Source organism: Leptidea sinapis, chromosome 4, assembly GCF_905404315.1.
Source record: "Leptidea sinapis chromosome 4, ilLepSina1.1, whole genome shotgun sequence".
In the NCBI taxonomy this organism is placed as follows: domain Eukaryota; kingdom Metazoa; phylum Arthropoda; class Insecta; order Lepidoptera; family Pieridae; genus Leptidea; species Leptidea sinapis.
Window position 1 is genome coordinate 16,963,394 of NC_066268.1, and position 26,531 is coordinate 16,989,924.

Here is a 26,531-nt window from a genome sequence, read left to right on the forward strand (position 1 = left end):
TAATTGTGGTTTCTAGTACAATGTTTCTTTCACATTCAACTTGCACATGTAAAGGGAAATGAACAAGGATGGCATATAATAATATGTCAAGAACTTTAGAACATACGACGTTTTGCGCGTGAACATCGCTAGATTTTTGCTCTTATATTAGGACCGCCCAATGTTCGGGGTATAAGTGTTACTCGGAGCTACGTACCTACATACATGCTCACGTAGTTCCTTTTATATTGAGAGGGAGTATCTTCAGGATATAAGATACTACAAGGTAACCGACTTGGCTGTTCGTTTTGTAGTCAATTGTACTAGGTACCAAAACGAGTACAACATTTTTATTCCCATATTTGTCAAGAAGCTGCAATCTGATATATTTATAGTAAACCAGTTATAAGTCAGTTTGTGATACGAGATTTTAATGTAGAATTTGTCCTTAAGTACAAACAAGTGTGAGAATGCGGAGCCGATAAAGTTTAATGGATTCTGTCTGAGTTTAAACAGTAAAATATGTATTAAAACTAAATATTTTTTGTATTATAATGCTTCAGTATGTATGTTTTAAACTGGGCTCCTTTTTAAACATAAAATTATAATATACTAGCGAATACACTATACACTTATTATATACTCGACGACGTACAATATGATGTAGACTACCTGACAGCCCGACTGATCAATTTTGATTTGTCAATGTGTGCTAGTTGAATATTCAAAATACTAAGGAGCTGTCAATGCCAAACGGGGCTGACGGCTTACGACTTGTCAGTCAAAATCGGTTACAGGAACAATAGATTCGCATTCCTTTTCTGTCTTGCTGTAGCTCCGTTCGAGATGTATTTTTTTTCTCGTACACTTTTTTTTTATCTGTTTGTGTGCGTGTCTGAATGTAAGCATACTTTTACCAAAAATCACGAGAGCAAACGTCTGTCAGGTCCAATATGATATATAGTATGGGACTCAAGTCTCCTTCATTCAGACTTTAACGGTAGGGTTGGCCGATTTCTGCCATAAATTTAGAACGTTCCTGGTCGCAATTTCCTCGGAGCGATCTCGTATTATCAAGTACATTCCAGGATTACATGAGTGGCCGTTTTATTCGTTTTTCTCCAACCAAACTACTTCTGCGCCAGGTAACACCATATCGGAGTAAATCCAGACAGTGTTTATGTTCTTACTTTTAAATACAGCGGTGGTGGTGACGGCTACCTTGCTAGTAGGTACGTGTACGTTTAACTTATGGGACAAGATACCAGCGCCACTTCAACACTTTATTTTCGTTGTCAAGTTTATCTTAACGTCGTATGTGGTGTGGTGGTCAGGTTAAGAGCCTCACAGATTGAGGATTGATCTCTGTACCACTGAGCTGCGTAGGGCTGTGTTGATCATTTCATAAAGGTATTCATTTCAAGGGTCTTCGCTTTCCGTCACTTTTTGCTGATTGCGGATTTTTAGTGTTATACAACATCAAACATCGAGCCATTGGATTTCAGAATGATTCAAACCCCCATTATTGCTAAAAGACTGGCAGCATTCGACATTTGCTTGACATTGTGTCCTCATCTAAAAATACTAAAATATTCAATTTGAAAAAAAAATATTCGAATGAAAAACAAGACATCAGCTATAGAGTCTTTATACATGTTACAGTAGGAACAGAATTATGTAAGCGCTTGTTAATGCAAATGACAGCGAGCCGTGTCTGGGGTCAACTATTAAACTTACGTAAGTATATTGTCACTATTAATATTGACTTTTAAACACATTAAGAAGTAAATATTAATATTAATATTGACATACGACGTCGACCTTGCGATTACTTCGTGTGCTCGTACGCAGTGAACGGAAGTAATCTAATAAAACTAGAAATATAAGGCGTTTTGTGAAATATGCGCGTAATCCTATATTTATAGTAATACAAAATAGTTCATTATACATACTGACAACCATCTTACAATATACCACAGTATAGACAAACAAAGTGTACGAGACAGAAGAACATCTCCAAAGGAGATACAGCAAGATAGAAAAGAGAAGCGAATCTTTTGTCTCTGTTAGACACGCTTGGCAAGAGCTCCATACTATTTTGAATCAAAAGTGGTCATCGGGTTGCCAGGTCGTCTATTATTTCTAAGTCTATGGTAGTTACTATATCTGCTTCTGGCTCGATACGCTCTTGACAGAGCGGTCTTGGCTGTCATGGCCTCACAATGTATCGCCATCTCTTAGATGTCATTCGAATACAGTCATGTATGAGATCACCCACAACAGATTTGATTTGGTATCGCATAGATGACCTTCTGCGTTATCTAAACTCTTCCGCGTCACCCTGGACGACAAGACGTTCTGTGGACTAGCTGCCTCGGGGCTGTTTAATACTTGTCAACTTGTGAAGACTCAACTCGGCAGCCAAGCGGACCCAAGCGGGGGTGGGGTGCGCCAGTGGAAGAAGGGGAGCGGCGTCCCCCCGCGACCTTCGCCCCGCGCCCCACACACTTACAGTTGGCAGTTGGTACTCATATTTACACGTGTCACGTGCACACAATCGGACGCGTTTAGTTTTCTTATGTTTACAACTCGATTTTGCTACTCAGTGAAAATTTTTATGAAATGACTTTCTTGAAATATGCTTGCCACTTGTACTGTAAATGGCAGCGCGTCAACATGTCATAACAAAATTTGTGACTGTTTAATAATTTTAATTTTTGACTTCCAGATCTGGACGTTTTAAGGTCCTAGGAAGCTTCCCTGACTATTTCTGCGATGGTGTTCTTACGTCTGTAAATATGTTTGTGTGTGTGTGTAAATAACAGTGTAAATAATAATAATAGTGGTACTACAGTAGACACTACTACAGATGGAAAATGGCAAATTCTCAGTGATGCAGATTTCACAAATATTTTAAAAATAATATCATTTCTCTCAAATCAGGCAACATCCGCCTAAGCAGAGCGTATATTTATTGTTTAAGCCTTGAAGTAGCAAATATTCTTTTAAGAAATAAAATATGTACTTACCTATTTTTGGAACCATTTTTTTTAAATATTTTTCTTCACCTTTTCGTTCGTTATCTACTATTTTTTGTGAGTAACAATTTTTTAACTACTATTTTTGACCGCCAAAGAGTTGGCAACCCTAAATTGGCGCAATTCGAATGTGCTTGACCAAACTTAAATTTTGAATACAATTCGGACGGTATATTTTAAGAAATCTCAAAACAACTTTCTTCTTCTTCGTTACACTATTGGCAGAACGATCATAGTCATCACGAAGTGACATCTTTTGGGGCAGATGTGACGAGCATTCGCTCCTTTTCCCTGCTGGCCGACAGTCTGGTACACTCGTTCAATGGACCGCCCACGGCAGACTTTATTTGGTCGGTCCAGCGCATGGGCGACCTTCCTCGACCTCTGGTGTCCTTCACCTTGCCCTGCACGACAAGGCGCTCAATAGACTCACTCTCGCGCCGGGAGACGAAGAACTTAATAATGCGCTACTAACACCGAAAGGCATTGTTTTATGCCAAGTTCTTGGAGAGTGGAGACGTTGGTGTGAAACTCAGTCAGGGAGTTTCAACTCCCAGCATTTTCCTCCAGCACCACATTGGCAGATCATCAATTTTCTTTTTCTCGACTTGTCGCAAAGTCAAGGTCTCTGCAACATACAAAAATATGCTAAAAACAAGTGTTTGGACGGGCCGGATTTTCGTAGCTTTTGTAATGTTTCTGTTCTTCCATATTTTTTTTCAATTTATCCATCGCATTTCTTGCTATCGCTATACGGCGCTTTACTTCATCTACGCATCCTCCATTGTTTGAGATTAGAGCACCAAGATATACATAAGTTGCGTTGTAAACAGTGCTAAGTGAAGCTCCGCGTTTCTTTCAAATTTAAAATAGTTTTAATCCAATATCAGAACCAAAAAACTCAATATATATGATCATAACAATTCAATTAACTGTGTGCTAGAAGTTATTTTAACAAATAGTAAATATTTTGGTTAGTTTTATGAAAACAATTTTGTGAGTGCGGTTCGCAGTAAATTGTCCATGGTTCGGTGCAACAGTTATTCCGTTTACTACAATAAATATATTTAAAAGTGGAGTGAAGATTAATATCCGACGCTGTGGACGTGAATATGTTCAAATATTAAGTACCTAAAATAAGAGATCAAATATGTAGTATTTTTAACTAAACACGAGTACCTACTGTTGGTAGCAATAATTCATGTGTCCTTCATTTGACCCAGCTAGATGATACATTTTATGCAATATCGAACGCCGTTTTCAAATTTATATGTCACGATCCACGTGGCGTTGTACACAACTGGAGCGTTTATCAGAGCCGCTTGTGGAACCGAAATCGATTCCCATCCGCAACTGTATTTATAATATTTTGATTTTTATTTGTGTTATTGTTACAATTAATTCTTCTTCTGACTTCAAAAGTATAGGCAAGCAATATAACTACGCGAAGCGGTCTATGCGCGCGCACTCATCAAACAAGTTAAAGGCCGGCAACGCTCCTGTGATTCCTCTGGTGTTACAAGAGATTGTGGGCGGCGGTGATCACTTAACAACAGGTGACCCGTACGCTCGTTTATCCTCCTATTCCATAAAAAAAAAGTTAACTGTACACGTACATACTTAATTATAATTTATGTCCAATACTCCTTTAGGTGACGTGACGATATTAATTCTGTATTCTACTAATTTACATTGCTGTTCATATATGCAGTGAATAACTACTATAATTATTTTAGAGTGTACTAAGTGCGTTTACTACAGGTAAAAATGAAAATCTCTTTTAACATGTTTTAAATGTAAATCTAGTGTGGAGTCACAAGACACTCTTCTCTGTGACTTATGTAACAATAGATATGACTTTGATTGTGCAGGATCCTCTGAAAAACTACATCGGTTAATATCTAATGATAAAAAAAGGCCCTGGATGTGTAAACACTGTATGAATAAACCACTCGTCAATAATCTAGCAGCTACCTCCGATTCTGACAATCTGAATATAACCCTAAGAAAAAAGCAACCACTGGATAATGAAAATAGAATCCGAACCAAAAATGAAGTCACCTTATCGGAAATTAGCGATTCTCGGGATATTGAAATCCTTTTATCTGAAAAAAAAAACACAAACTATCGATGTAGTCTAGATGACTCACAAGTCCTAACAGATGACGATACACTTGATGACTATCAGATCTCGAGTTTATCATTAAATATGCTAGAGACAAACCAAAGAATTCAACAACTACAAGATAAACTACAAAGTACACAGGTTGAATTAGAAAACTCGATTTTAGAAAACAACGACTTGCAAAAGAATAAACCATGGAAGTTTACTTCCTCAAAAGCTTAAGTCAGCCTTATCTGTTAAAAAACAATACAGTGAGTAGTCCATCGTTAAATAATAAGCGCGCATCAAAAAATTATCATAGACATTATGTTACATTTACCCCACCCAGCCACGCTCGTCAGAATAAACAGCTGAGTATACTAGATAATCAGGTCACCCGACAGCCCCATTATCAAAACTGTGTTGTTCCATTAGTGAACTAGAATACAAAAAGAAACCACAAATCCTAGAATCCACATTCCAAAAATTGTCATACATGGAACGCAGAAATGCTCTGGACTTTCTTCAGCATTATTGTACTCAAGGAGCACAACAAAGTGCACAAGTTATCAAGTGACATCTCTTATAAAACCTTACGCATCTGCGGAAGAAATAGTCAAAGATTGCGAAAAATCAAATTTAGCAACAACTGACAAACTTGTTGTATGCCTTGGTGAAAATGACAATAATCCGACAATAATCTTAAAACAGCTGCTACTTTTGTTAGACAGACTGAAATGAAATGAAATGAAATGAAATGAAATAATTTATTTGTATGAATCGTGGTAACATAGTCGTTAACAATTAATTGGTGTACAGCACAATTCGCCAATATATCGGCATACAAATATTTGATTGTTAATATTGGAATATCATATTTAATTTATACTTATACGTTCTTAATACACATTACATAGCTTTAATTCAATGAGATAATATAAAATAAACATTAGTTTGTAGGTACCTCTCAAAAATTACATTTGAATACTATTATTTTTGGCTAAAGAATTCTTTTAAACTATAAAAGCATTTATCTATTAGCCATAATTTTAATTTTTTATGCATTAATGTTTTAGGCATCTCTCTAATATTCTTTGGAAGGTGGTTAAATACCCTAATACACATAACATTTGCGTTATTTTGATGAAGCGCTGTTCTACAGTAGTCAGAAGGCGAGTTGGATCTCTTAATCCTAATATGGAATAGTCCTTTGCTGGTTTAAAAAGTTCACCATGTTTTTTAATGAACATACAAATTTCTAATATATATAGACCAGTAAGCGTTAACAGACGGTGCTTTTTGAATAATGGTCTACACGATTCTAGAGGACTGACATTGCATAAAGCTCTTATACATTTTTTTTGTGCCAGAAAAACATTTGAAATATTAGTGGAGTTTCCCCATAGTATTAACCCGTACCGTAAAACTGACGCAATATAACCGTGGCATGCAGTAAGTGCAGCATTAAAGGATACAGTTTGTCTGAGCCTTCTTAAAGCGAAAACGAACTTATTTATTTTGCCTGCCACTGTATCACATTGAGCTTTCCAGTTACAATTGCAATCTGAAAATTTTATTGTGTTTGTTTCTTTAATCGTTAGGTCACTGTGTGTTATATTTAGAGATTTATGTATTGTTTTATAATTAGAAAATTGTATATATTTAGTTTTTGTCATATTAGCGAATAAATTATTCTCATTAAACCATGTCAATATAGTTTCTAAATTTTTATTAATAGTCATATTATAATTATTTATCGCTTTATGCTCGTCAGGAATAATTATGGATATGTCATCTGCAAATAATACACAGTTATAGTCAACCACATCGGGTAAATCATTCAAATAAATTAAAAACAGTAAGGGTCCCATAAGACTTCCTTGAGGAACTCCAAATTTACTAATTAAATAGGGTGACTTGTATGTAGTCATCTCCAGTTTCTCATTTATGTTATTTATTTCTACAATTTGTTGTCTATCGGCTAAATAACTTTCAATCCATTTTAGAGCAGGGCCTCTTATACCATATTTTTCACATTTATATATTAAGATATGATGATCAACAAAATCGAATGCTTTTGACATATCAAAAAAGGTTGATATTACAGGTACTTTCTTGTTAATACATGTAGTTATTTCTTCTATTAAGTAATAAGCAGCCAAAGTAGTTGATTTGTTAGCTTGAAATCCAGTTTGTTCTTTTTTTATAATATTATGTTTATTTAGAAAATGCATTATTCTTACATACATTGCTTTTTCCATTATCTTTGAGAAAATAGATATAAGAGTAATTGGCCGATAATTATTGATATCGGTTTTACCCTTTTTGAGTAAAGGCTTAATAACAGATAACTTTAAGCTTTCTGGAAAGACACCCTGTGAAAAGGATATATTAATTAAGTAAGTCAAAATATGAGAGATATTGTGCTTGCAGTGTTTGAGTATATGTGTAGATATGGAATCATAACCTGTTGCCTTTGTATTTTTAAGAGAATTTATTATCTTTATTACTTCGTTTTCGGAACATGGAGAGAGAAATATACTATTATTGATTGCATTTATTTTGTATTTATATTGATTATTCCAATTATGATTACAATTTTTAGTCAAATCAATAAAGGAATTATAAAATGTTTTTGCAATGTCTGATGGATTTGTTATATCAACGTCGTTATAATGAATTAGGTCAATACAATTTTTAGCTATCATATTATTATGACTACCTTTTTTCTTTATTATATCCCATGTAGCTTTAGTTTTATTTTTTGAGTTTTGTATATATTGATTATTTAGGTGTCTCTTAGAGCAGTCAATACAAGACCGTAATATTTTGCTATATTTTTTTAACTTTATCTTACTCTCATGAGACTTTGATTTGTAGTGATTAAATCTCAACTGTCTTTTCTTAATACAAGCTACCTTAATACCTTTTGATATCCATTTATTATTGCCAACATAATTGGACATTTTCTTATTATATATGGGAAAGCAAAGATCGTATAACAGGCAGAAAAAATCATGAAAATTTTTGAAGGCTGTATTGGCATTTGACTCATTTAATACATCGATCCAATTTAGAGATTGTAAGTACATATTAAATTTATGTATATTCTCTTGACAATAATCCCTAATTTTTATAGACCAATTTTTCGGTTTATTTATAAATATTTTCGGTAAACTTACTAGTTGGCATGATTCATGATCCGATAGAAAAATTTTAATTACTTTGCCTTCCGCTGTAGGAATATTTGTCGCTATTATATCTAGGCATGCTTGTTGTCGAGTTGGTTCCGTTATATTTATATTAATATTGAAATTACTTAATAGATTTTGAAATAATTTTGATATCTGATTTTCTTTTAATATATCAATGTTAAAGTCTCCGGCTAATATAATCTTTTTATTATTATTGATGGTTAATTTATGGAGTAGTTCTAATTTTTCAAAAAATAAAGTAATATTTGAGTTTGGTGTCCTGTATATACAAACAATGTAGCAATTTATCGCTCTTACGTCAACAGCACAACATTCAAATATTTTTTCGGTTGAGTATTCAGTACACTGATCGAGAAACTTATAATCTAGAGATTTCTCCAATAAAATACAACGACCTCCTCGTCTTTCATTCAATCTACAAAACGTTGAAACGACATCATAATTTTGCAGTATGAGATTAGATTCTTCTCCCCTTTTTATAAAAGTTTCAGTAAGACAAATGATACTTATATCTACTTCTATTTCAGACAACGCTAGCTCAATCCATTCTAGCTTATTTAAAACACCAGCAATGTTTTGGTGCAAGAGATACATTTCCTTACATGGTTTATGGTCGAAAAAAATTAGCTTGTGTATTATTTTCTAGATTAATTGTTTGAGTCGCTTTATTACAATAGTTTTTAACTGACAATATCGTTTTATCATCTTGTGTAGACATTTCTTTTTGGTTTCTAACGCTTCTATTTTTGTATTTTAGTTTATTTAACCAATCCTTGCATACCAAAAATTCCTGTTTATAATGCTGACTTTCTAATTCGTTGTTGATGTTGTTGCAAACTTTATTAATATAATTATTTTTAGCATTATAGTATCCAGTATAATTTACATTTGAATTCAAATATTTACAATTTGGATATTGTTGACATATTTGTTTTAAATAGTTATTAATAAGAATTTCGTTAAGATGAGGATTTTTCACAATATTCAATATTATAATATCAGTACCTTTTAGGTAGCGTAGGAGGGCAGCAGTCTCAGACATAAATACGAACGGATTTCTATCGTGTTCGCCTAAACTAAGAATGAATTGGTCCGTTTGGCAAGTTTTTATTTTGAAACACGATTCGATTATATTTTCTGTACTGGCTGAAGGTTTTGTTTCTGCTGAGATTTCATATTTTGAAGTCAAATTAAACGTGGAGAGTCGAGAAGCCATACCCACACATTGTTTACCTCCAAAGATAAATAAACGTTTTTTCTTTTTGGGTTTATTTTCCTCATGCATGCATGGATGTCGACACACTTTTTTTAGGCTTGAGATGATTATCATAGGGATTTACAATATCAAAATCAATCCTACGTTTAGCTTTTAAAGTTCTAACTGATGAGAACTTTTTGAATTTCTTATTAGTGCTATTTTGGTCGGTGTATATATTCAAAGTAGTTATTTTTCTTTCCAGTTCACTAATTGTCTTCTTTAAGAAATTGTTTTCTAAAATTAATTCTTCTATTTCTCTATTTGCCTTGTCTAATAAACATTGCAACGTAAGAATTTTTTTGTTTGAAATCATCTAATTCGCAATATATTGTAGACAGGTCCGGTAAGCTTTTAATGTCTTCACTAGTGCTAGGTGATGTTTCTAAGTAAAGGTCATCCATACTCTGATTCTGTTTCCGTTTGCGTAAAGTGATGTATTCTTTTTCCATAATTACTGTTTATCCAATTTAGAACTACCTTCATGAATTCACTTTATTTATTATCACAAAACCAAAGCTAAATTTAGTTAAGTATTAAACCTCGTGAGTGTTAGTTTCGTGCTAAAGTGGTTTATGCAAAATACATATCGGTGATAATTCGTTCAAATACACGTATAAATAATCAAAATATAATACTCTCACTATTGTCACACAGCCAATCCAAAATAATGTATGTGAACGTCGAAATCGTGTGTTGTTGCATTTATTCAATATTTAGTGTTAGAATCACTCGTAATGTATTTGTGATAACGTTTATTGTTGAAGCACGGAGTACTTTTAAAAATCAAGGTAACACAGATTTATTTCATTAAAATTTTTACAAACTTTTCTTTACTCGGAGATCGGAGACACCAACACGATAGGAGTGTTTATATGTTTATTCACTGATTTTAAAGCTTTGTCCACAGTATATGTTGTTAGTCGCGTATGTATTATTTCACTGCACTTGTTTTTAATTGAGAAATTTATGTTATTTGATTTTTAATATACAATAAATACGGAGTCAATGTTTACAGTGGCTCGCTGGCGCCCTCTTTGACTGAAACATATAACTGTTATTGTTCTAAATGTCCCCAATAATAAACACTTGAATACCATCCGTTTGAACAAAAGCATTGAAATTATTTGTAGGGAATATAAAAACTGTCACTTTATAAAATCTTATGTACCATACTATGATATAAATGATATATGTAAACCCATTAACTTTGTTATCGATTGTAACGACTACGAGCGTATGTACCTTGACCCTAAACAGCTTAAAAACTTATTCTGTGTGATAAGCCAAATACCAATGGTTACATACGTCATAAAAAAGGGACAGTTCCTTATTATTTTGCTAAAAATGTTATAAAGAAAAACGTTAATGAAGAGGCAAAGCAGGCAGAGGAATGCTAAAAAGGAGGCTATACCCTTCTATTTTTCAATACAACAAAAGGATAAGTTTTTTCGAGTCTAATGACAATTTGATTTTTCGAATATTGCACCAAAACATAGCCAGCCTTTTATCCAAAAAAGAGTTATTAGATCTAACTATCCAAGAGTTAAAATCAAAAGATAAAGAGCCCTTCTTGGAAAAAGGAAGTGCAGACTTTATTAAACTTCATAGTTATGAAACGGCTGCAAACTACTGTAGGTCAAAAAATAGTAAAAAAAAACAAAGAGGTGGGTCTTGTATACTCGTCAAAATAGGATTAGCATGCCACAGACTAACATTTTTGGATAGTAAACTTAATATGTATTTTAACTCCAGTGGTCATCGGGTGGCAAGTGTGTTTAGCAGAGAAAAGGCAACACGTGGCGGCTCTCCTATACTTATAAGTAAATCACTTAAATTCAAAGACGCAAGCATATACAGACCCCCCGATGCATTATATGACTTATTTGAGAGTGTATTGGAGGAGGTTCTATCAAAATTATCAGAATCTAAGAAATATATTATGATTTGTGGTGACTTTAATATTAACTTATTAGAAAAATCCACCACAAGTATTAGATTCAAATCTTTGTTTAAATCATATAATTTATCAAATATTTTCTTAGAACTTACTAGAGTAACCAGCACCTCTAAAAGCTGTATTGATAATATTTTTACTAATTATAAACCTATTTCTCAATCAATAATTAGTAAACTGAGCTCAGACCACTTTGGTCAATTAGCCTCTTTTAATATTGAAGGAAACAAATGTACTTCAACTAAAAAGTTTATGTTTGTTCCGGTAAACAATAGGCGAATGGAGAAATATAGAGGCAATGTTTCAGAAAAACTCTCAAACTTGTATTTGAATTATAAAAGTACTCCAAATGAGATGTATGGTAAGTTATTTAAAATAATTAAAACAGAGTTTGCTTCTATATTTACTTCAAAGACAGTCAACTCGGGTGGTCTCTTGTCATTTAACAACTGGGCAACAGCTGGTATTCACAGGTCAGACAACGGTTATATGAACTATATAGTGAGAGATCATCATGTAATCATGATGTATCTTTCCTTGTATATGTGAAAAAATATTCAAAATTATTTAAGAAAGTATGTACTATTGCTAAGTCAATGCATATTAGAGAAATAATCAAAAATGCTTCAAATAAAATAAAAATGACTGGGAAAGTTATTAACTGGGAATCTGGAAGTGCGAAAGACTGCGACTCTGAATATAATCTAATAATAAACAATACAAAAATCCACTCTGAGCAGGAAGTAGCTTCTGCTTTTGAGAATTTTTTTTCTGACATTCCAGTTTCCATCTCAAGCACCCTTGTCTCCTCCACCAGTGATGCCGAGTCACTTCTTTTGGAAAATGTTAAGGAGTGTAAACAAAATTTCAAATTCAGTGTTGTTAGCCCAGCAGAAATAATTAAAACTTTCAGATCCTTAGAAATGAAAAAAACTGCTGATATATGGGGCATATCTGTAAAAATAATAAGTTCTGTTATTGACGTCATAGCACCATATCTAGCACTAGTTTTTAATAGCTGTATTGAACATGGCGTGTTTCCTGACCTTCTGAAGTATAGTAAAATTACACCAATATTTAAATCGGGACTCACTTCTGACCCGAATAACTATCGCCCTGTTTCGGTGTTGCCGACCCTTAGTAAAATTTTTGATAAAAATATTTTAAGCCAAATGCTTACTCACTTTAACACTTATAAGTTACTTCATATAAAACAATTTGGCTTTACTAGGGGACGCTCGACTACGGATGCAGGTGTTGAACTCATCAGGAATATTTTTGAGGCCTGGGAGGAATCACAGAATGCACTTGGTATCTTCTGTGATTTATCCAAGGCTTTTGATTGTGTTCAACATTCAACGCTGGTCAGGAAGCTATGCCACTATGGTATAAGAGGATCTGCACTCGATCTTCTGATCTAATAATAGGATTCAGAGGGTCGAGGTGAATGGCAGGAGATCTCCTGGGACTCCTCTCGGTATGGGGGTACTACAAGGGTCTATTCTTGGATTCTTCGTCTTCCTAATTTATATAAATGATCAACCTAACCTTATAGAAAAAAAACACAAGGTGGTACTGTTTGCGGATGACACTTCACTTATATTCAAAGTGAAACGAAGTCATGTTTTGTATGACGAAGTAAACAATGCTCTATCTGACATCGTGTACTGGCTTAGCGCCAATAAATTATTGTTAAATAATCATAAAACCAAATATATTAAATTCACCGCGCCAAATGTCAAAAATGTAGATGCGACTATTTTATTAAATGGAGAGGTGGTAATACCAGTGGAATCTGCTATATTTCTTGGCATTACTCTTGATTCCAAATTGCAGTGGGGCCCCCATATTGAAGGATTGGCGAATAGGCTTAGTTCGGCAGCATATTCGGTTAAGAAAATTAGACGGTTAACTGACATAGATACGGCGAGATTAGTATACTTAGTTATTTTCATAGTATTATGTCCTATGGTATATTGTTATGGGGCAGTGCGGCCGATATTAATACTATATTTGTGCTGCAGAAGAGGGCTATTAATGTTTTGTATCTTCATAAGCACATTGAGGAATTTTCTAGAAACTGCGACATTCATAATGTTAACACGAGGAACAAACATAAACTTGTTATGCCTACTACTCGGTTGGGTCGAGTTAGTAAGTCTTTTGTTGGGCGATATATATGCTTCTACAATATGATCCCAGAAAATGTACAAAACAAATGTGTTACGAAATTTAAAAGAATTGTTAAAAACGTTTGTGTGGGAAAGGTTATTATAGCACAAACGATTTTCTTAATGACACCACGGACTGGGAATAAAGCGAACACCCTCAGGCTCTTTAATTATAAATGTTTATTGTACGATATTACATTGTAATCCATATTTTATATTTAAAAAAAGCCCGCTGAGTTTCTTGCGCCCATTCTTCTCAGGTCTGAGGCAGTCTCTTTTGAATGGGTGGTAGATTTTGACGTTCAATAAGTGATTTTAAATCCTATTTTGAATAAAAATATTTAAATTTGAATAGACTGTGTCACCTTAAGAAAAATATGTGTGAATGAACTAGCTTGTCCTGAACTTCTCGAGCTTTTGTCATTCAATGCTCCTGCCAGGTCTTTACGCAAGCACACAACTTTCAACCTACCGACTCCTAGAACCAATATTGGGTTTCGCGCGCCTCTTTACAGAATGTGTTCATCATTGGATTCTCACATTAATGTCGACCTGTTTTCGCACTCCTCTACTGCTGCATTTAAGACTAAGTTAAAATAACAATTACTATCCTTACCTTAAACCTTGTATCTTTATTCATTATTATATCCCTATCTGTGTCTTGATTTATATAATACTGTGTATCCGCCTAAATATTCTATTGTTTACTTACTTTATCGTTCTGTTGTCATGTCTGTTAAATTGTATTCTTTTGTGTTCTCAGTGAAACTATTCTAGGATATATCCAATATTGTAATTTGTGTATTTATTTAACTAAATTTTGTACTATAATTATGTATCTGTTTGTTTCCTCAATAAATAAATAAATAATCATGCGATGAAACAAGCCTTTGAATGCTGTGGTATAGAATAGTATAAATCCCTTCAAATAAACTCCTAATTATATGTGTGTATAGAACTCCCAAGTCAAACCCAACCGACATCCTGATTAAGCTTGATTGTCTACTACACGATATATCCACAAAATACAAAGTTAAAAGAAGTATTATCATCACTGGAGATTTACCCATCATTTACGGGATTTAGCGGAAAGTCATAATCTAACAATTCACATCCAAGAACCTACGAGGAAAGAATCTTGTATTGACCACATACTGAATTTCATCGTGTGAAGTATTGCCCCTCTACCTGTCTGACCACAATACAGCACAAATGTTAAAATTTCCCAAAAAAAATAACACAAAATATAAATTTTAATACATTTATAAAAGAGATTATAGTACCGAAAATCTCTCGAGATTTATAAGCTATTTAGGTTCCTTATCATGGTCTAAAGTCTACAAAGCAACTGATGTTAATTTTGGGTTTACCGAATTTCACGAGTTGTTCTGCCTCATATATAAAATATGCTTTCCCAAAATTAAAATTAAAATTTCCGGTGATAAATCTTCAAATCAAAACTGGATTAGTAAAGGTCTTAAGCAAAGCTGTAAAACAAAAAGAAGGCTGCGTTATATTTACTACAAACTGAAAACCAAGAGAGACAAAAATAAATACCTAACATATTCAAAAATTAAAAAAAACTGTATATATAATTCAAAAAGAAATGTGAACATAAACAAATATATAATGAATAGTAAAAATAAGTGTAAAGCTTCATGGGTTGTAATTGACAATGAAATAAGTACTGCGAACAAATATAAGATTATAGAGAACATTAATATTAAAAATAATTCCGTAACCAACCCCTACAGAATAGCAAATGAATTTAATGATTACTTTATCGAATTGACTGATGACGTTTTGACTACAAATGGACATCTACAAGCACCTACCAATCAAAGCTTTCTGCGAACAATTTTCTTCAGACCTATGTTAGAAAAAATGTGTGAGAGCTATTTACAACGGGCCACCTGATGAGTGTTGCAGACCTCTGTTTGGAAAACTTGGACTATTACCACTTGCTTGTCTTTAAATCTATGAACTGTGTATATTTGTGAAATTCAATAGTGATTTATTCAAGAATGTTTGTGACACTAACCCTCAAAGAAACCACCGGGATCCAAATAGACTAATTTTCCTTGCAGTATGACAAAAGTTGTCTTGCTACTGTCAGAATATACAATAAACTGCCCATTAATTTAAAATGATTAAATAAAAGACTTTTTAAGAAAAAACTTAAATACTGGTTAAGTGAGCGATTTTATACGATAAATGAATTTCTGAACGCGAGTAATGTGATAACATAAAATGTGAAACTTTTTGTTAATAATTAATTAGACAATATTTATTATTATCATGTTAGTCTGTTATTATTTTATTATTATGTGAGTCTGTAATTCTGTATTATTTTATAGTATTATGATAATAAATATTTATTCTTTCTGACATGTAGACATATATCATCTAATCTTGTTATGTGTTATTTACCTTATACTATTTACTGTATTAAATTAATTTGCATGCCTAGTTAAACCTGGCGCAACATGTGAAACTGTAAGATTATACCATCGTAACATACCATGTTTACACGCAAATAAAGAATTTGATTGATTGATTGATAAGATAAGACGACCTCGCAGTTCCCAATCTGCATGAGGTCGGGCGAGTTATTGTTGGTTCGATCTACAATCATTACCTTGGTTTTACTGCGGTTAATCTTTAATCCAAACTCTAGACTCACGCGCTCCATTTTGAGAAGAAGCTCTTCCATATGAATAAAACTGGTCGCAAACAATACTTTGTTTGCGACCGAGTTTGCGAGTATCATCGGCGTGGCGCAAATTTGATATTGTCCAGTAAAGTTGATGTCCAGTCTTCGAGAATAATACACACTATGAGTTCTGTGTAAGCATTCAACAGAAGCGGTGATATTATGCATCCTTCTCGAACGCCTACGCTGGGATGAAAGTTTTTTGACAGAACATCATCCGTCCGCACCGATGCATCTTCATAAAGGCGTCTGAGAAGAAGAACTAAGTGTTTTGGTGTACCCATGTCTAGCAAAACATTCCCTAGCTTAGGTCATTTTACAGAGTCAAACGCCTTCGAGAAGTAAACGCATATGTAAGCTGGCTTGTTGAACTCTCGTGCCCTCTGTCTATAATCTGGCGAACAATTAGGATCTGCTCACGTGTACCCTTCCCTTTAACAAACCCGGCCTCTTCTAGTGCTATCTCCTTGGACAAGAACGCCTTCAGTCGTTCATTTAGAATGTGTAACATGATTTTGCTTTTGTGATATATTAGTACAATAAGGCAGTGGTTGCTACGCTTCTTGATAAAACCCTTTTTATGTAGTGGAATGAAAACCGTATGAGTCCATTCTGTTGGCCATATTCCCATTTATATATAAATGTTGCAGATGATGACTTAACAGAGCAAATGATGTGAAATATATTGAAACAAACATCATCTAGAGCCCTGATTGTCTCGATCGGGATAGCATCTCTTCCGGTAGCCTTCCCATTTTTGAGATGCTTTATGGCGGCTCTAACTTCAGATTTAAGTATGTCCGACTTTAGGTTCTCAAATCCGGGTTCAGCATTGCGAAAGTTTTGCGACTGATTGTCCAGGAATATGGACTGGCAGTAACTTTTCCAAAGCAACTACAAAAATAAACATTTCTAAATGTGTTTTTTTTTAATAGTTTCTAACGGCTTTACCGACCGACTGAAAATTGTGTGAAATTCAGTTTATTCATTCAAAAGTAATTGCGGTTTAAAATTTATAAAATAAGGTTTTATTATTTAACTTTTACAAAAGTCTGACTTTTGTACGCAAAGAGCTCAAAACACAAAACAACTAACTCTTTGAGCTCGAAGTGATCAAAATAATTCAAATTATATTTTTGAGCACGAAGAGATCGATTTTGATCTTATGAGTACAATTTGAATTTAGGTACACAGGCTGCACTAAAAGTATCGGGAATGAAATATTTCCACTGTTCCTGTCATATTAAAATCTTTTTAATTGTAAACTCCTTGGTTTTAAAAATCGAATACCATTATTATTTAAAAAAATATTCTCGGTCTTGTCAAATTTGTTTAGTCGTTGAGAAAATGAAACTGACTCGAGAAAATTCTAGAGCGATGATTTATTATGACTTTCGAAGTGGTTTAACACAAAAACAGTGTCTTGACCGGATGATTTCTGCATTTGGTGATGAAGCCCTATCCAAAACCACAATTTATCGCTGGTTTGCTGAATTTTAACGTGGTTGTGCCAAGCTCAGTGATGATCCCCGTCAAGGTCGTCCAAAAACTGCAGTCACCAAAGAAAACGTTGATGCTGTGCGTAAGCTGATTGAGGATGATCGACATGTGACATACCGCGAAATTCAGGCAACTTTAGACATTGGCATGAGTCAAATACAAATAATCTTGCATGAACAATTAGGTGTAAAAAAGTTGTTTTCCCGATGGATACCGCATTTGATCTGTGAAGAGCAAAAAGCGGCTCGCGTTACTTGGTGCGTCAGAACTCTCGAAAGATTCCACGCAGGATCCTCAAATGCTGTATACAACATCGTATCAGGTGACGAATCCTGGATATACGCATACGAACCCGAAACAAAAAACCAGTCACGATAATGAGTTAAAGGCAACAAAAATTAATCGTACACGGAGTGTTGCAAAAAAAACGTTTGTCTCCAAAACTGGCCATGTTACGACTATTCCTCTTGAGGGACAAAGAACGGTTAATGCAGAATGGTATGCTAGCATTTGTTTGCCACAGGTCTGAGCTCCGTAAAGAGAACTGCAACCGCCGCATCATCCTCCATCACGACAATGCGAGTTCTCATACCGCGCACAGAACAAAAGAGTTTTTAGAGCAAGAAAACATAGAATTATTAGACCATCCGCCGTACAGCCCCGACCTAAGCCCTAATGATTTCCATACTTTCCCTAAAATAAAGAATAAATTGCGTGGTCAGAGATTTTCATCACCTGAAGAAGCTGTGGACGCCTACAAAACGGCCATTTAGGAGACCCCAACTTCCGAATGGAATGGTTGCTTCAATGATTGGTTCCACCGTATGGAAAAATATGTCAAATTTCGCGGAGAATACTTCGAAAAGCAATAAATACATTTTTAAATAGTAATGTTGTGTCACTTCATTGATTCCCAAATTTTCAGTGCCGCCCCCGTATGGAATTAGCGGGAAGTTGCAGGGATGGACTTTAGGGAAACAAATCAAAGCTTCATTGACAAAGAAGGCTTACTATAGTATAGAGGAGTTCGTTATATATTTATAATCATATAACCTATTATTTATTAAAACTGATACATGCTCTCAGAGGACTGCATAAGAACTAAATTCAAATGAAAGTCATTTAATATTTATTCGAAACGCATTTTAGTCACATTCCAAACTAGCTCTAAGAGTACTGCATAAGAACTAAATTAAAATTACAAGTTGTAATAGGAAATATAATTTTGTTGGGCTATTCAACGCGTTAGATTATTTTTTGTTCGAATATATCAATACGGTTATTACCAAAGAACATATATGTTGTATTTGGTTGCCGCTTGCGGCTTGCTTGACATCGTATGACGTATTTTGATTAATGATTAGGTATAAGTAGTATTTGGTATACGTGGGTAGGTAACACTGAAAATGTTAAGAACTGGCCAGTTAGAAACATTGCAAATGAAAACTTTTTTGAATTTCAATTTTAGAAGTCTTTGGTAACCTAATGTAGTATATTGCATTCATTTGTCATTTGTTTTTGTGGATTGACAGCAAGTGTAAAACTCTTGTTACATGTGAAAATGAACATAACGCGAGAAAATTATCAGTTAATGATTTATTATGACTTTCGTTGTAGGCTTACTCAACAACAAAGCTATAATAGGCTGCGATTAGCATTTCTTAATGAAGCCCCATCTCGTGCCACTATTTACAATTGGTTTAACGAGTTTAAGCGTGGACGTAGCAATCTCAATGATGATCCGCGTGTGGGACGTCTTTTAATAGCGACTACTGAAGATAACATCAGTTCTGTGCGACGCATGATATAGGAAGATAAGAGAGTGGCCTATCAGCAGATACGGGCAAGCCTAAAGAAAAAAGATGATTGCCTCATTTTTTTTAGGGGTCATCATCGACAACAGGGTACGGTTCAACCCCCATATTGATGCAATTACTAAAAAAATCTTTCAGATTCTAGGCCCATTAAAGGCCCATAACGAAAATCACCATTTATAATGCTCTAGTGAGGAGCACTTTAGAATATTGTACGGTCGTTTGGAACCCGGATTACGATGTATATAACAAACGCTTAGAATCAGTTCAGAAGAGGTTTAATCTAGAGCTGTACTCTAGCGAAAAAATTCCTTATACAGGTAGACTGCAGTATTTCCACTTTAACTCACTTAAGTCCCGTAGAACATTGCTCGACAGTATGTTTCTCTTTAAATTACTACATAATGTTATTGATTCTCCTCATCTTATATCGAAACTAAACCTTGCTGTTACAAAAACTCAACCGAGAGCGTGTAAGAAATATAATCCATTTCTCTGTAATTATGCAGGATCTAATTTAGGCTATTTCTCTCCCTTGAATAGAATTACCAGGGAATATAACAGTCATCACAATGAAGTTGAGATATTTGATCACAACTTACACAATTTTAAAAATATATTAAAACGGTTCTTTCAAGGGAGGGATGTCCTCTATCTATTTTGTTTTAATTTATATTAAGATTGCATTCGTAGATATATAATATATTATAGTCCTTATTTTATTTTGTGGCTTAATTTAATTGAATAGCGTGTCATTTTCGCCTTTAATTGAGGCATCACTTACCATATGAATGTTATTGTTTTTGTATTATACTGTGTTTATATTAGTGTATACCTTGTTGGCGGAATTTAATGAATAAATAAATAAAGTTTACAGAACATGTGGCACGTCGACGTCACACATTGTTCCAGAATGGCTCGAGTGCGCCCGCTCGGGCGTAGTATTAGTTCCCGCACTTTGAGACTACGCCCGTGGTATCTAGTTGGAGCGCAACGGAGGCCAATCCTTAATCTAAGGCTGAGGCCTTTTTCAGATTTAATAATTCTAAAATAAATTCCATCGCGATGACGCGGGCGAGTCAATCAACAGCTGCAGCAGCAGCAGTGAGGATAAAACTAAAAAATCAGTGTTTCGTCCTCGGTCATTTCCTCCTCCAAAAATTGACCAATCTGAACGAAGTTTTAGAAAATGAATGGAAAGGAGTTATTCTGTGTCGGATTGTTTTCATTTTTCGCTTATTGTTGTCAGCTTGGAATACTAACACCGTGTCCGATATAAATACCGTGTTTGCGGAATTATCATGAAGCCGCTTTAAGCACTTTTTGAAGTTAAGTTTAAAGTAAAACATGACACAAATAATGAGGGTAATCGTCTTATTTGAAAATAATTTGGATCTAATGTTAAGAACCAGGAGGAAAGAAGTCCATGTATCAGAACATACTCGTAAAGGATACGTATACTTTAACAGACGAGGATTTTATTTAATTGAAATGATTTGTAAAACAATTAAAATGTAAATCTTGACGTAAAAGAGTGGCAATGAGTTTCTTGCTACTTCTTCTCATTAGATCAACCCTTTACGAAGTAGCGGTAAATTCAATAAGAAACAACATTTTTGTTTTTTTTTGACATTCATAAGTGTATTTTCCGTGACCTACGTGAATAAAGTGTTTCTGAATTTGAATTTTAAATGAAGTGTGTGAAGACGATCAAGGTATAAAGACGTTCAATTCAAAATCATTAGCTGGAGCAAACACTCTCCCGAACAAATAGCGCTTGCACACTTTAGCTTAGTGACAATCAAAGACGTCACTGCTATAACTAAGTAGGGTCACCTACCATCCATTCGGCTTCCAAAAATAAATAAATGATAATGAGAGTCATTCACAAGGTAAAATAAACGGGCAAAATTAATTGGCAATAAATAATATAATAATTATGATCCTTGTCGCCTCTGTGATCGATTCTAATTATAAAACGGCTATAATTAACATAACCTTGTCTTGCCTACAAAATATTTGTTCTGTTATCATAACAGTTGTTTTAATGACCGTGTCTATATTACGTATACATTTCCCTTCACGTAAGCTGATAAGGAAAATGTTTAGTGTTGTATAATTTATGATAAAAATTTGCACGTAATGACAAATATTTGAGTTAGGTATATCTTGTTTATATATTAAAGCACGACGCGGACGTTTCGCAGAATATCTCTGATTCTCTAAGTATCCGAATGTGTTTTCGAGTATGGGCCACGGTGAATATACAATATATAGAGTATTCTAGGTACCGGGTCTGTTATGATCGAGTACTCTGTGAATGTTTGGGAGTTCCGCAGCGACGTCGCGTCATTTTGCGTCTGAGTGTTGGTTTAAGCTGTTCAATTCCAGCACCGCCTCCTCGAAGCTAATAGGGTCTTCATCACCATCTGGATGTGTGAAGTTCATCGATAGTGCGGTTCTCGGGAAGCTCTCTTACATCTAGTTCCAAATTTTGAAACAAACCTTATTCTATAATGTTTTCTAGTGGTAAGTGGTAACATCCAAAATGAGAATAATCAAATGGCAATGGGCAGGGCATATGATAATAGGCCAAGAGATTATTGTAGTGGTAAATAGGCACCATCGAAGAAACATGTGGTTACTCCCAGCTCGGAATAGCCCTCATGATTTCTCTCGTTGTGTTGCAAGAGAAAGCAGGTTGCGGGGATCACTGTTAGAGGACCCGTACAAGCCTTAAATTGTCATCAAACGACGAATATTCTATTTGAAACATCAACGTCAAGTATTATTAGCATGAAAACATGTACGACACTATTCGAATAACGTACATTAACAGCTGATTTGTTAACATTTATCTATCATAAGATATAAGTAACTTGTTACTTCATAAATGACCTACTTAACTGATTTCGAGAGACCTGGAGAACAAGTTTTGCAGGTTAGATTCAAAGGTTATTTTAACCAGATCGGTGACAACAATCTATCTATACTACATCAATTAATAAATTCTTATTTCTTGTTTTTTCTGTTTTTCACAATTTTAATAGCTATATTTGTACATAGACATGTATATTTATGTATCTAAAACAAATTTCAACAAAATTTTTAATGACGTAATATTATTGTCAAAAAACAATAACTTTTTATCTCCGAGGATCGCGAGGATAACAAATTGGTTATTTTTTGAATTTAAATAGTCTTTTTGCTATAAGATATTTATACTTACGGTTTTGTACAAAATACGAAGTTAATTTAAATAAAAATTTCGAACAAATAATAAACAGAAAAATTAATGTGCCATATACCTCATCTTGCAATACATACTAAAACAAAGAAAAAAATTTATGACAGATTCCAAATTCAAATGTAATATTTTGTTTATTTTTAATTGTAACAGTATTTATGGCTAGACTAAGTAATTCAATTATTGAAATTGTTACTTGACAGTATAAATTATATCAAGGACATATTTTGTGAAAAAAATATTAATAGAAAAAGTAATATGAGAAGTTAATTTTTTTTTTTAATTTTCTATCATTAACAGACAGTGCTTAGGCAATTTTTCAAGTTTTCTTTCAGTAAAATGTTACATCTGCAATATTAAAGGTACGAGAAGTAGATGTATGTCTTAGCCGTGGGACGCCCTGTATACCATAACTAATATAACGAATATAATATTACCACTGATAGTTAGTAGTTAGTTAGCTTTAAAACAACTTTTTAACAGCCCTTTCCTTTATTGTGATTTTATAATTAGATCGAAAAAAAAAAAAAATAAAAATATCTGAAATTGTGGGAAATTATCAAAAAATTATAATAAATGCGTTACAAATTTGAATAAAAAAATAAAAACTAAAAATGTTAAGTTTAATAATTATTTATGGAATATTTATTGTTATAAGTTATAAAACAACTGTATGAGTTCCACAAGGGATATTATACTCACGTCTAAGTATAACCTCCGTGCGTTGGAATAGGGACTCAGTGTCACACTGGTGACTGGACTTCACTATGACATCATAAAAGATGGCGGTCTTTCCCATTAACAACGAGTGGGGATTATAGTCGCCTTGATTTCCTCGCCTCTATATACGTAAGGATTAAGAGCATAAGCCCCAAACATACGAGTATTATAAAATAGAAGACAAAAAAAATGAGATTTCTCTTGCAGCAGGGGATAACATTAGAAATAATATCGTCTCTGATTTTTAAGGAATACTAATAATATTTGTCCTACCCTCCAGTATACCTCCCCACCGATTAACTCTGCGTGGTTATAAGTGTGCGATAAAGTCAGGTGTACATACATACTCGTATATAACGCGTACTGAATTGAATATTGGGTTATTATTGGGTTTCCATGGAAGACCAGGGTTGTGGATTCTTTCGAAACCACAACTATGCTGAGTTGGGGGCCCACTGGCGTCATTAGATCATAATTAGAATAGTATAACTTTAAGAACTATAATCAGAATGTATAATGACGTCAATAAACATTTTTTCTTTCTTTCTTTCTTTCTTTCAATATTGACTTACCTCATAAGATGAGGACAGCCTCAGCGTGCAGAAGACGGGAAGGTACACGGCAGCGACGATGATGCAGCTCAGGGTCACGCCCACTATCACCAGCCAGTACTGGGCTCCGTAGTTGTATATCTCTGCGGGAGTACCCAGGATTGTCACTCCTGATACGTAACTGGAAGATTTTACAAATGAAGAATTGCGCGGATAGTTTGGTCAACAAGATGAATGAGACGAATGGGGAAAATGCCGTTAAAATTTTGAGCGATGGCTCTTTAGATTCGGAATGACCTCGACAAAGACGAAGCAATTTTAAAGTTATTACCGCAATTAATTTAGGTGTTTGCTAAAAATTCAAAAACTATGAAAGAAGAAATAATGCAGAAAATTATGAGTCGGTTATTGTATATAGGAATATGGAGACTAGAAAAGCAATAAGGGTTTAAGTATGTGATTGCCGTTTTATTGTAATAGGTACTTCGAATTGATATAGAACCTTCATGGTTTGAGATTTTTGAGTGCAAATTTTTTACTACCAGGTACCATACCTATGTAGTTCTTCTTTTAAAAAATGTGCAACATATCGACTTTCACTTGTTTTTTTTTTTTATTCAATTCAGACAATAAAGATGGATACTTCGAAAATTCGTATGATTTTTGAATACGAGTTCCAACGCGGCAGAAACAGCTCGCAATATCAATGTTCCGTTTGTAGAGGGGACTGCTAATGAACGCACCGTGCGATTTTGGTTTAATCGCCTTCGTGATGTAAACTTTTATTTGAAGAACGAAAAACGTGGGAGAGCGCTAACACAGGTGACGAACAATGAATTGAAAGAGATGGTGAAAGCCGATCCGAGCCAAACTACCCAAGAATTAGCGGCATGGTTTAACGTTACATTACCTACAATATTGACTCATTTGCGTCAAATCAATAAAATAAAAAAATATGAAAAATGAATGCCTCATAGTTTGACTGATCTCTGCAGATAAAAACGCGTGTTGAAACTTGTGTGTCCTCGTTGAATCGATACAGAAATTAAGGAATATTGGATCGAATTGTGACATGCGATGAAGAGTGGTGAATAACTGTAAGTACTGAAAAATGCAGTGGCTGACCTCAGGCCAAACGCCGTAACAGTGTCCTAAAGCAAAGTTTACCAATAAAAAGGTAATGGTAACTGTTTGGTGGTCTCAGCATGGTGTTATTCACTATAGCTTTCTCCGATCTGGTCAAGCAATAACGGAGAATAGATAGATGTCTACTGTGCCTACTCCTAATGAACGAAATGAACTTCCTATTAGATAGCAGCAATGTATAGATATTAATGGTGATTATTTTGATTAAATAAATATGTTAAATAAAAATAAAAAAAAACAAATTCCAATCTTATAGCACAAATCGGCAATTTAATACTTTAACCCTTTTTTTTTACTTTAAACTTTGTTAATTATCAGTAGTATACCTTTTTTACTTAATTGACTTAATATTTTTTTTTCAGAGATCTCTTATTTTTTCGACTTCGAAAAGGAGGAGGCTCTCAATTCGATCGGTATTTTTTTATGTATGTACACCGATTACTCTGAGATTTATGATCCGATTTACGTAATTCTTCTTTAGTTCGATGCGAATAAATGCCATTTGGTCTACATTTTTACGTAGTTTGGCCCAGTAGTTTTCATTTTATTAAAATTTTTTATGAAAATTTTTGTTTATGTGGATGATTTACGTTGTTTTTTGTGTACTGCTTTTTTAGGAGTTTTCATTCCGGTTGATTATACTGTATATTATTATTACTTACTGACACTAAAAAGTAAAAAATATAAAACAAAAACTGCGTTTAAAAAAACCGACAACAAAAACTGAAAAGTATGAAATAACAAAAAAAAAATTAATATACCTCTGCAAACCTTTAATATTAATAAAATACTATTATTTGTATGTGATACACAGCTTTGAAGTCGGTGGTGTTATTTTTTAAATTAACATTCAATATAATAGAAAGATAAAATTTTTGAACTATTTTCTGCGTATAGAGTTCGGGTAGTCGGGAGATATACATTAGAATTTTCCTTCACTATAGGATTTTTTTCCATCAATCTTTCTTAAATAGTAAATTGTTTCTGAGTTATCAGTACTTCTTTTTAGTTAGTAATAATCGTATTTTTACGCACGGTATATCCTAAAACATTATTTTCTAGAGGTCATTCCGAATCTAATGAGATATCGCTCATATTTTTAGGATTTTTGTTAGGTTATT

General features: G+C 33.9%; 1 protein-coding gene across 1 annotated transcript in view; it reads right to left on the reverse strand.

The window, feature by feature from the left end:
• Positions 1–26,531, reverse strand: part of LOC126979972 (sodium-coupled monocarboxylate transporter 1-like) — a 74,688-nt gene that overhangs the window by 34,330 nt on the left and 13,827 nt on the right. The window contains exon 3 of the mRNA XM_050829579.1: positions 24,286–24,445. Within this exon, the coding sequence (XP_050685536.1) occupies positions 24,286–24,445 (160 nt within the window). The remainder of the gene's footprint in view (positions 1–24,285; positions 24,446–26,531) is intronic.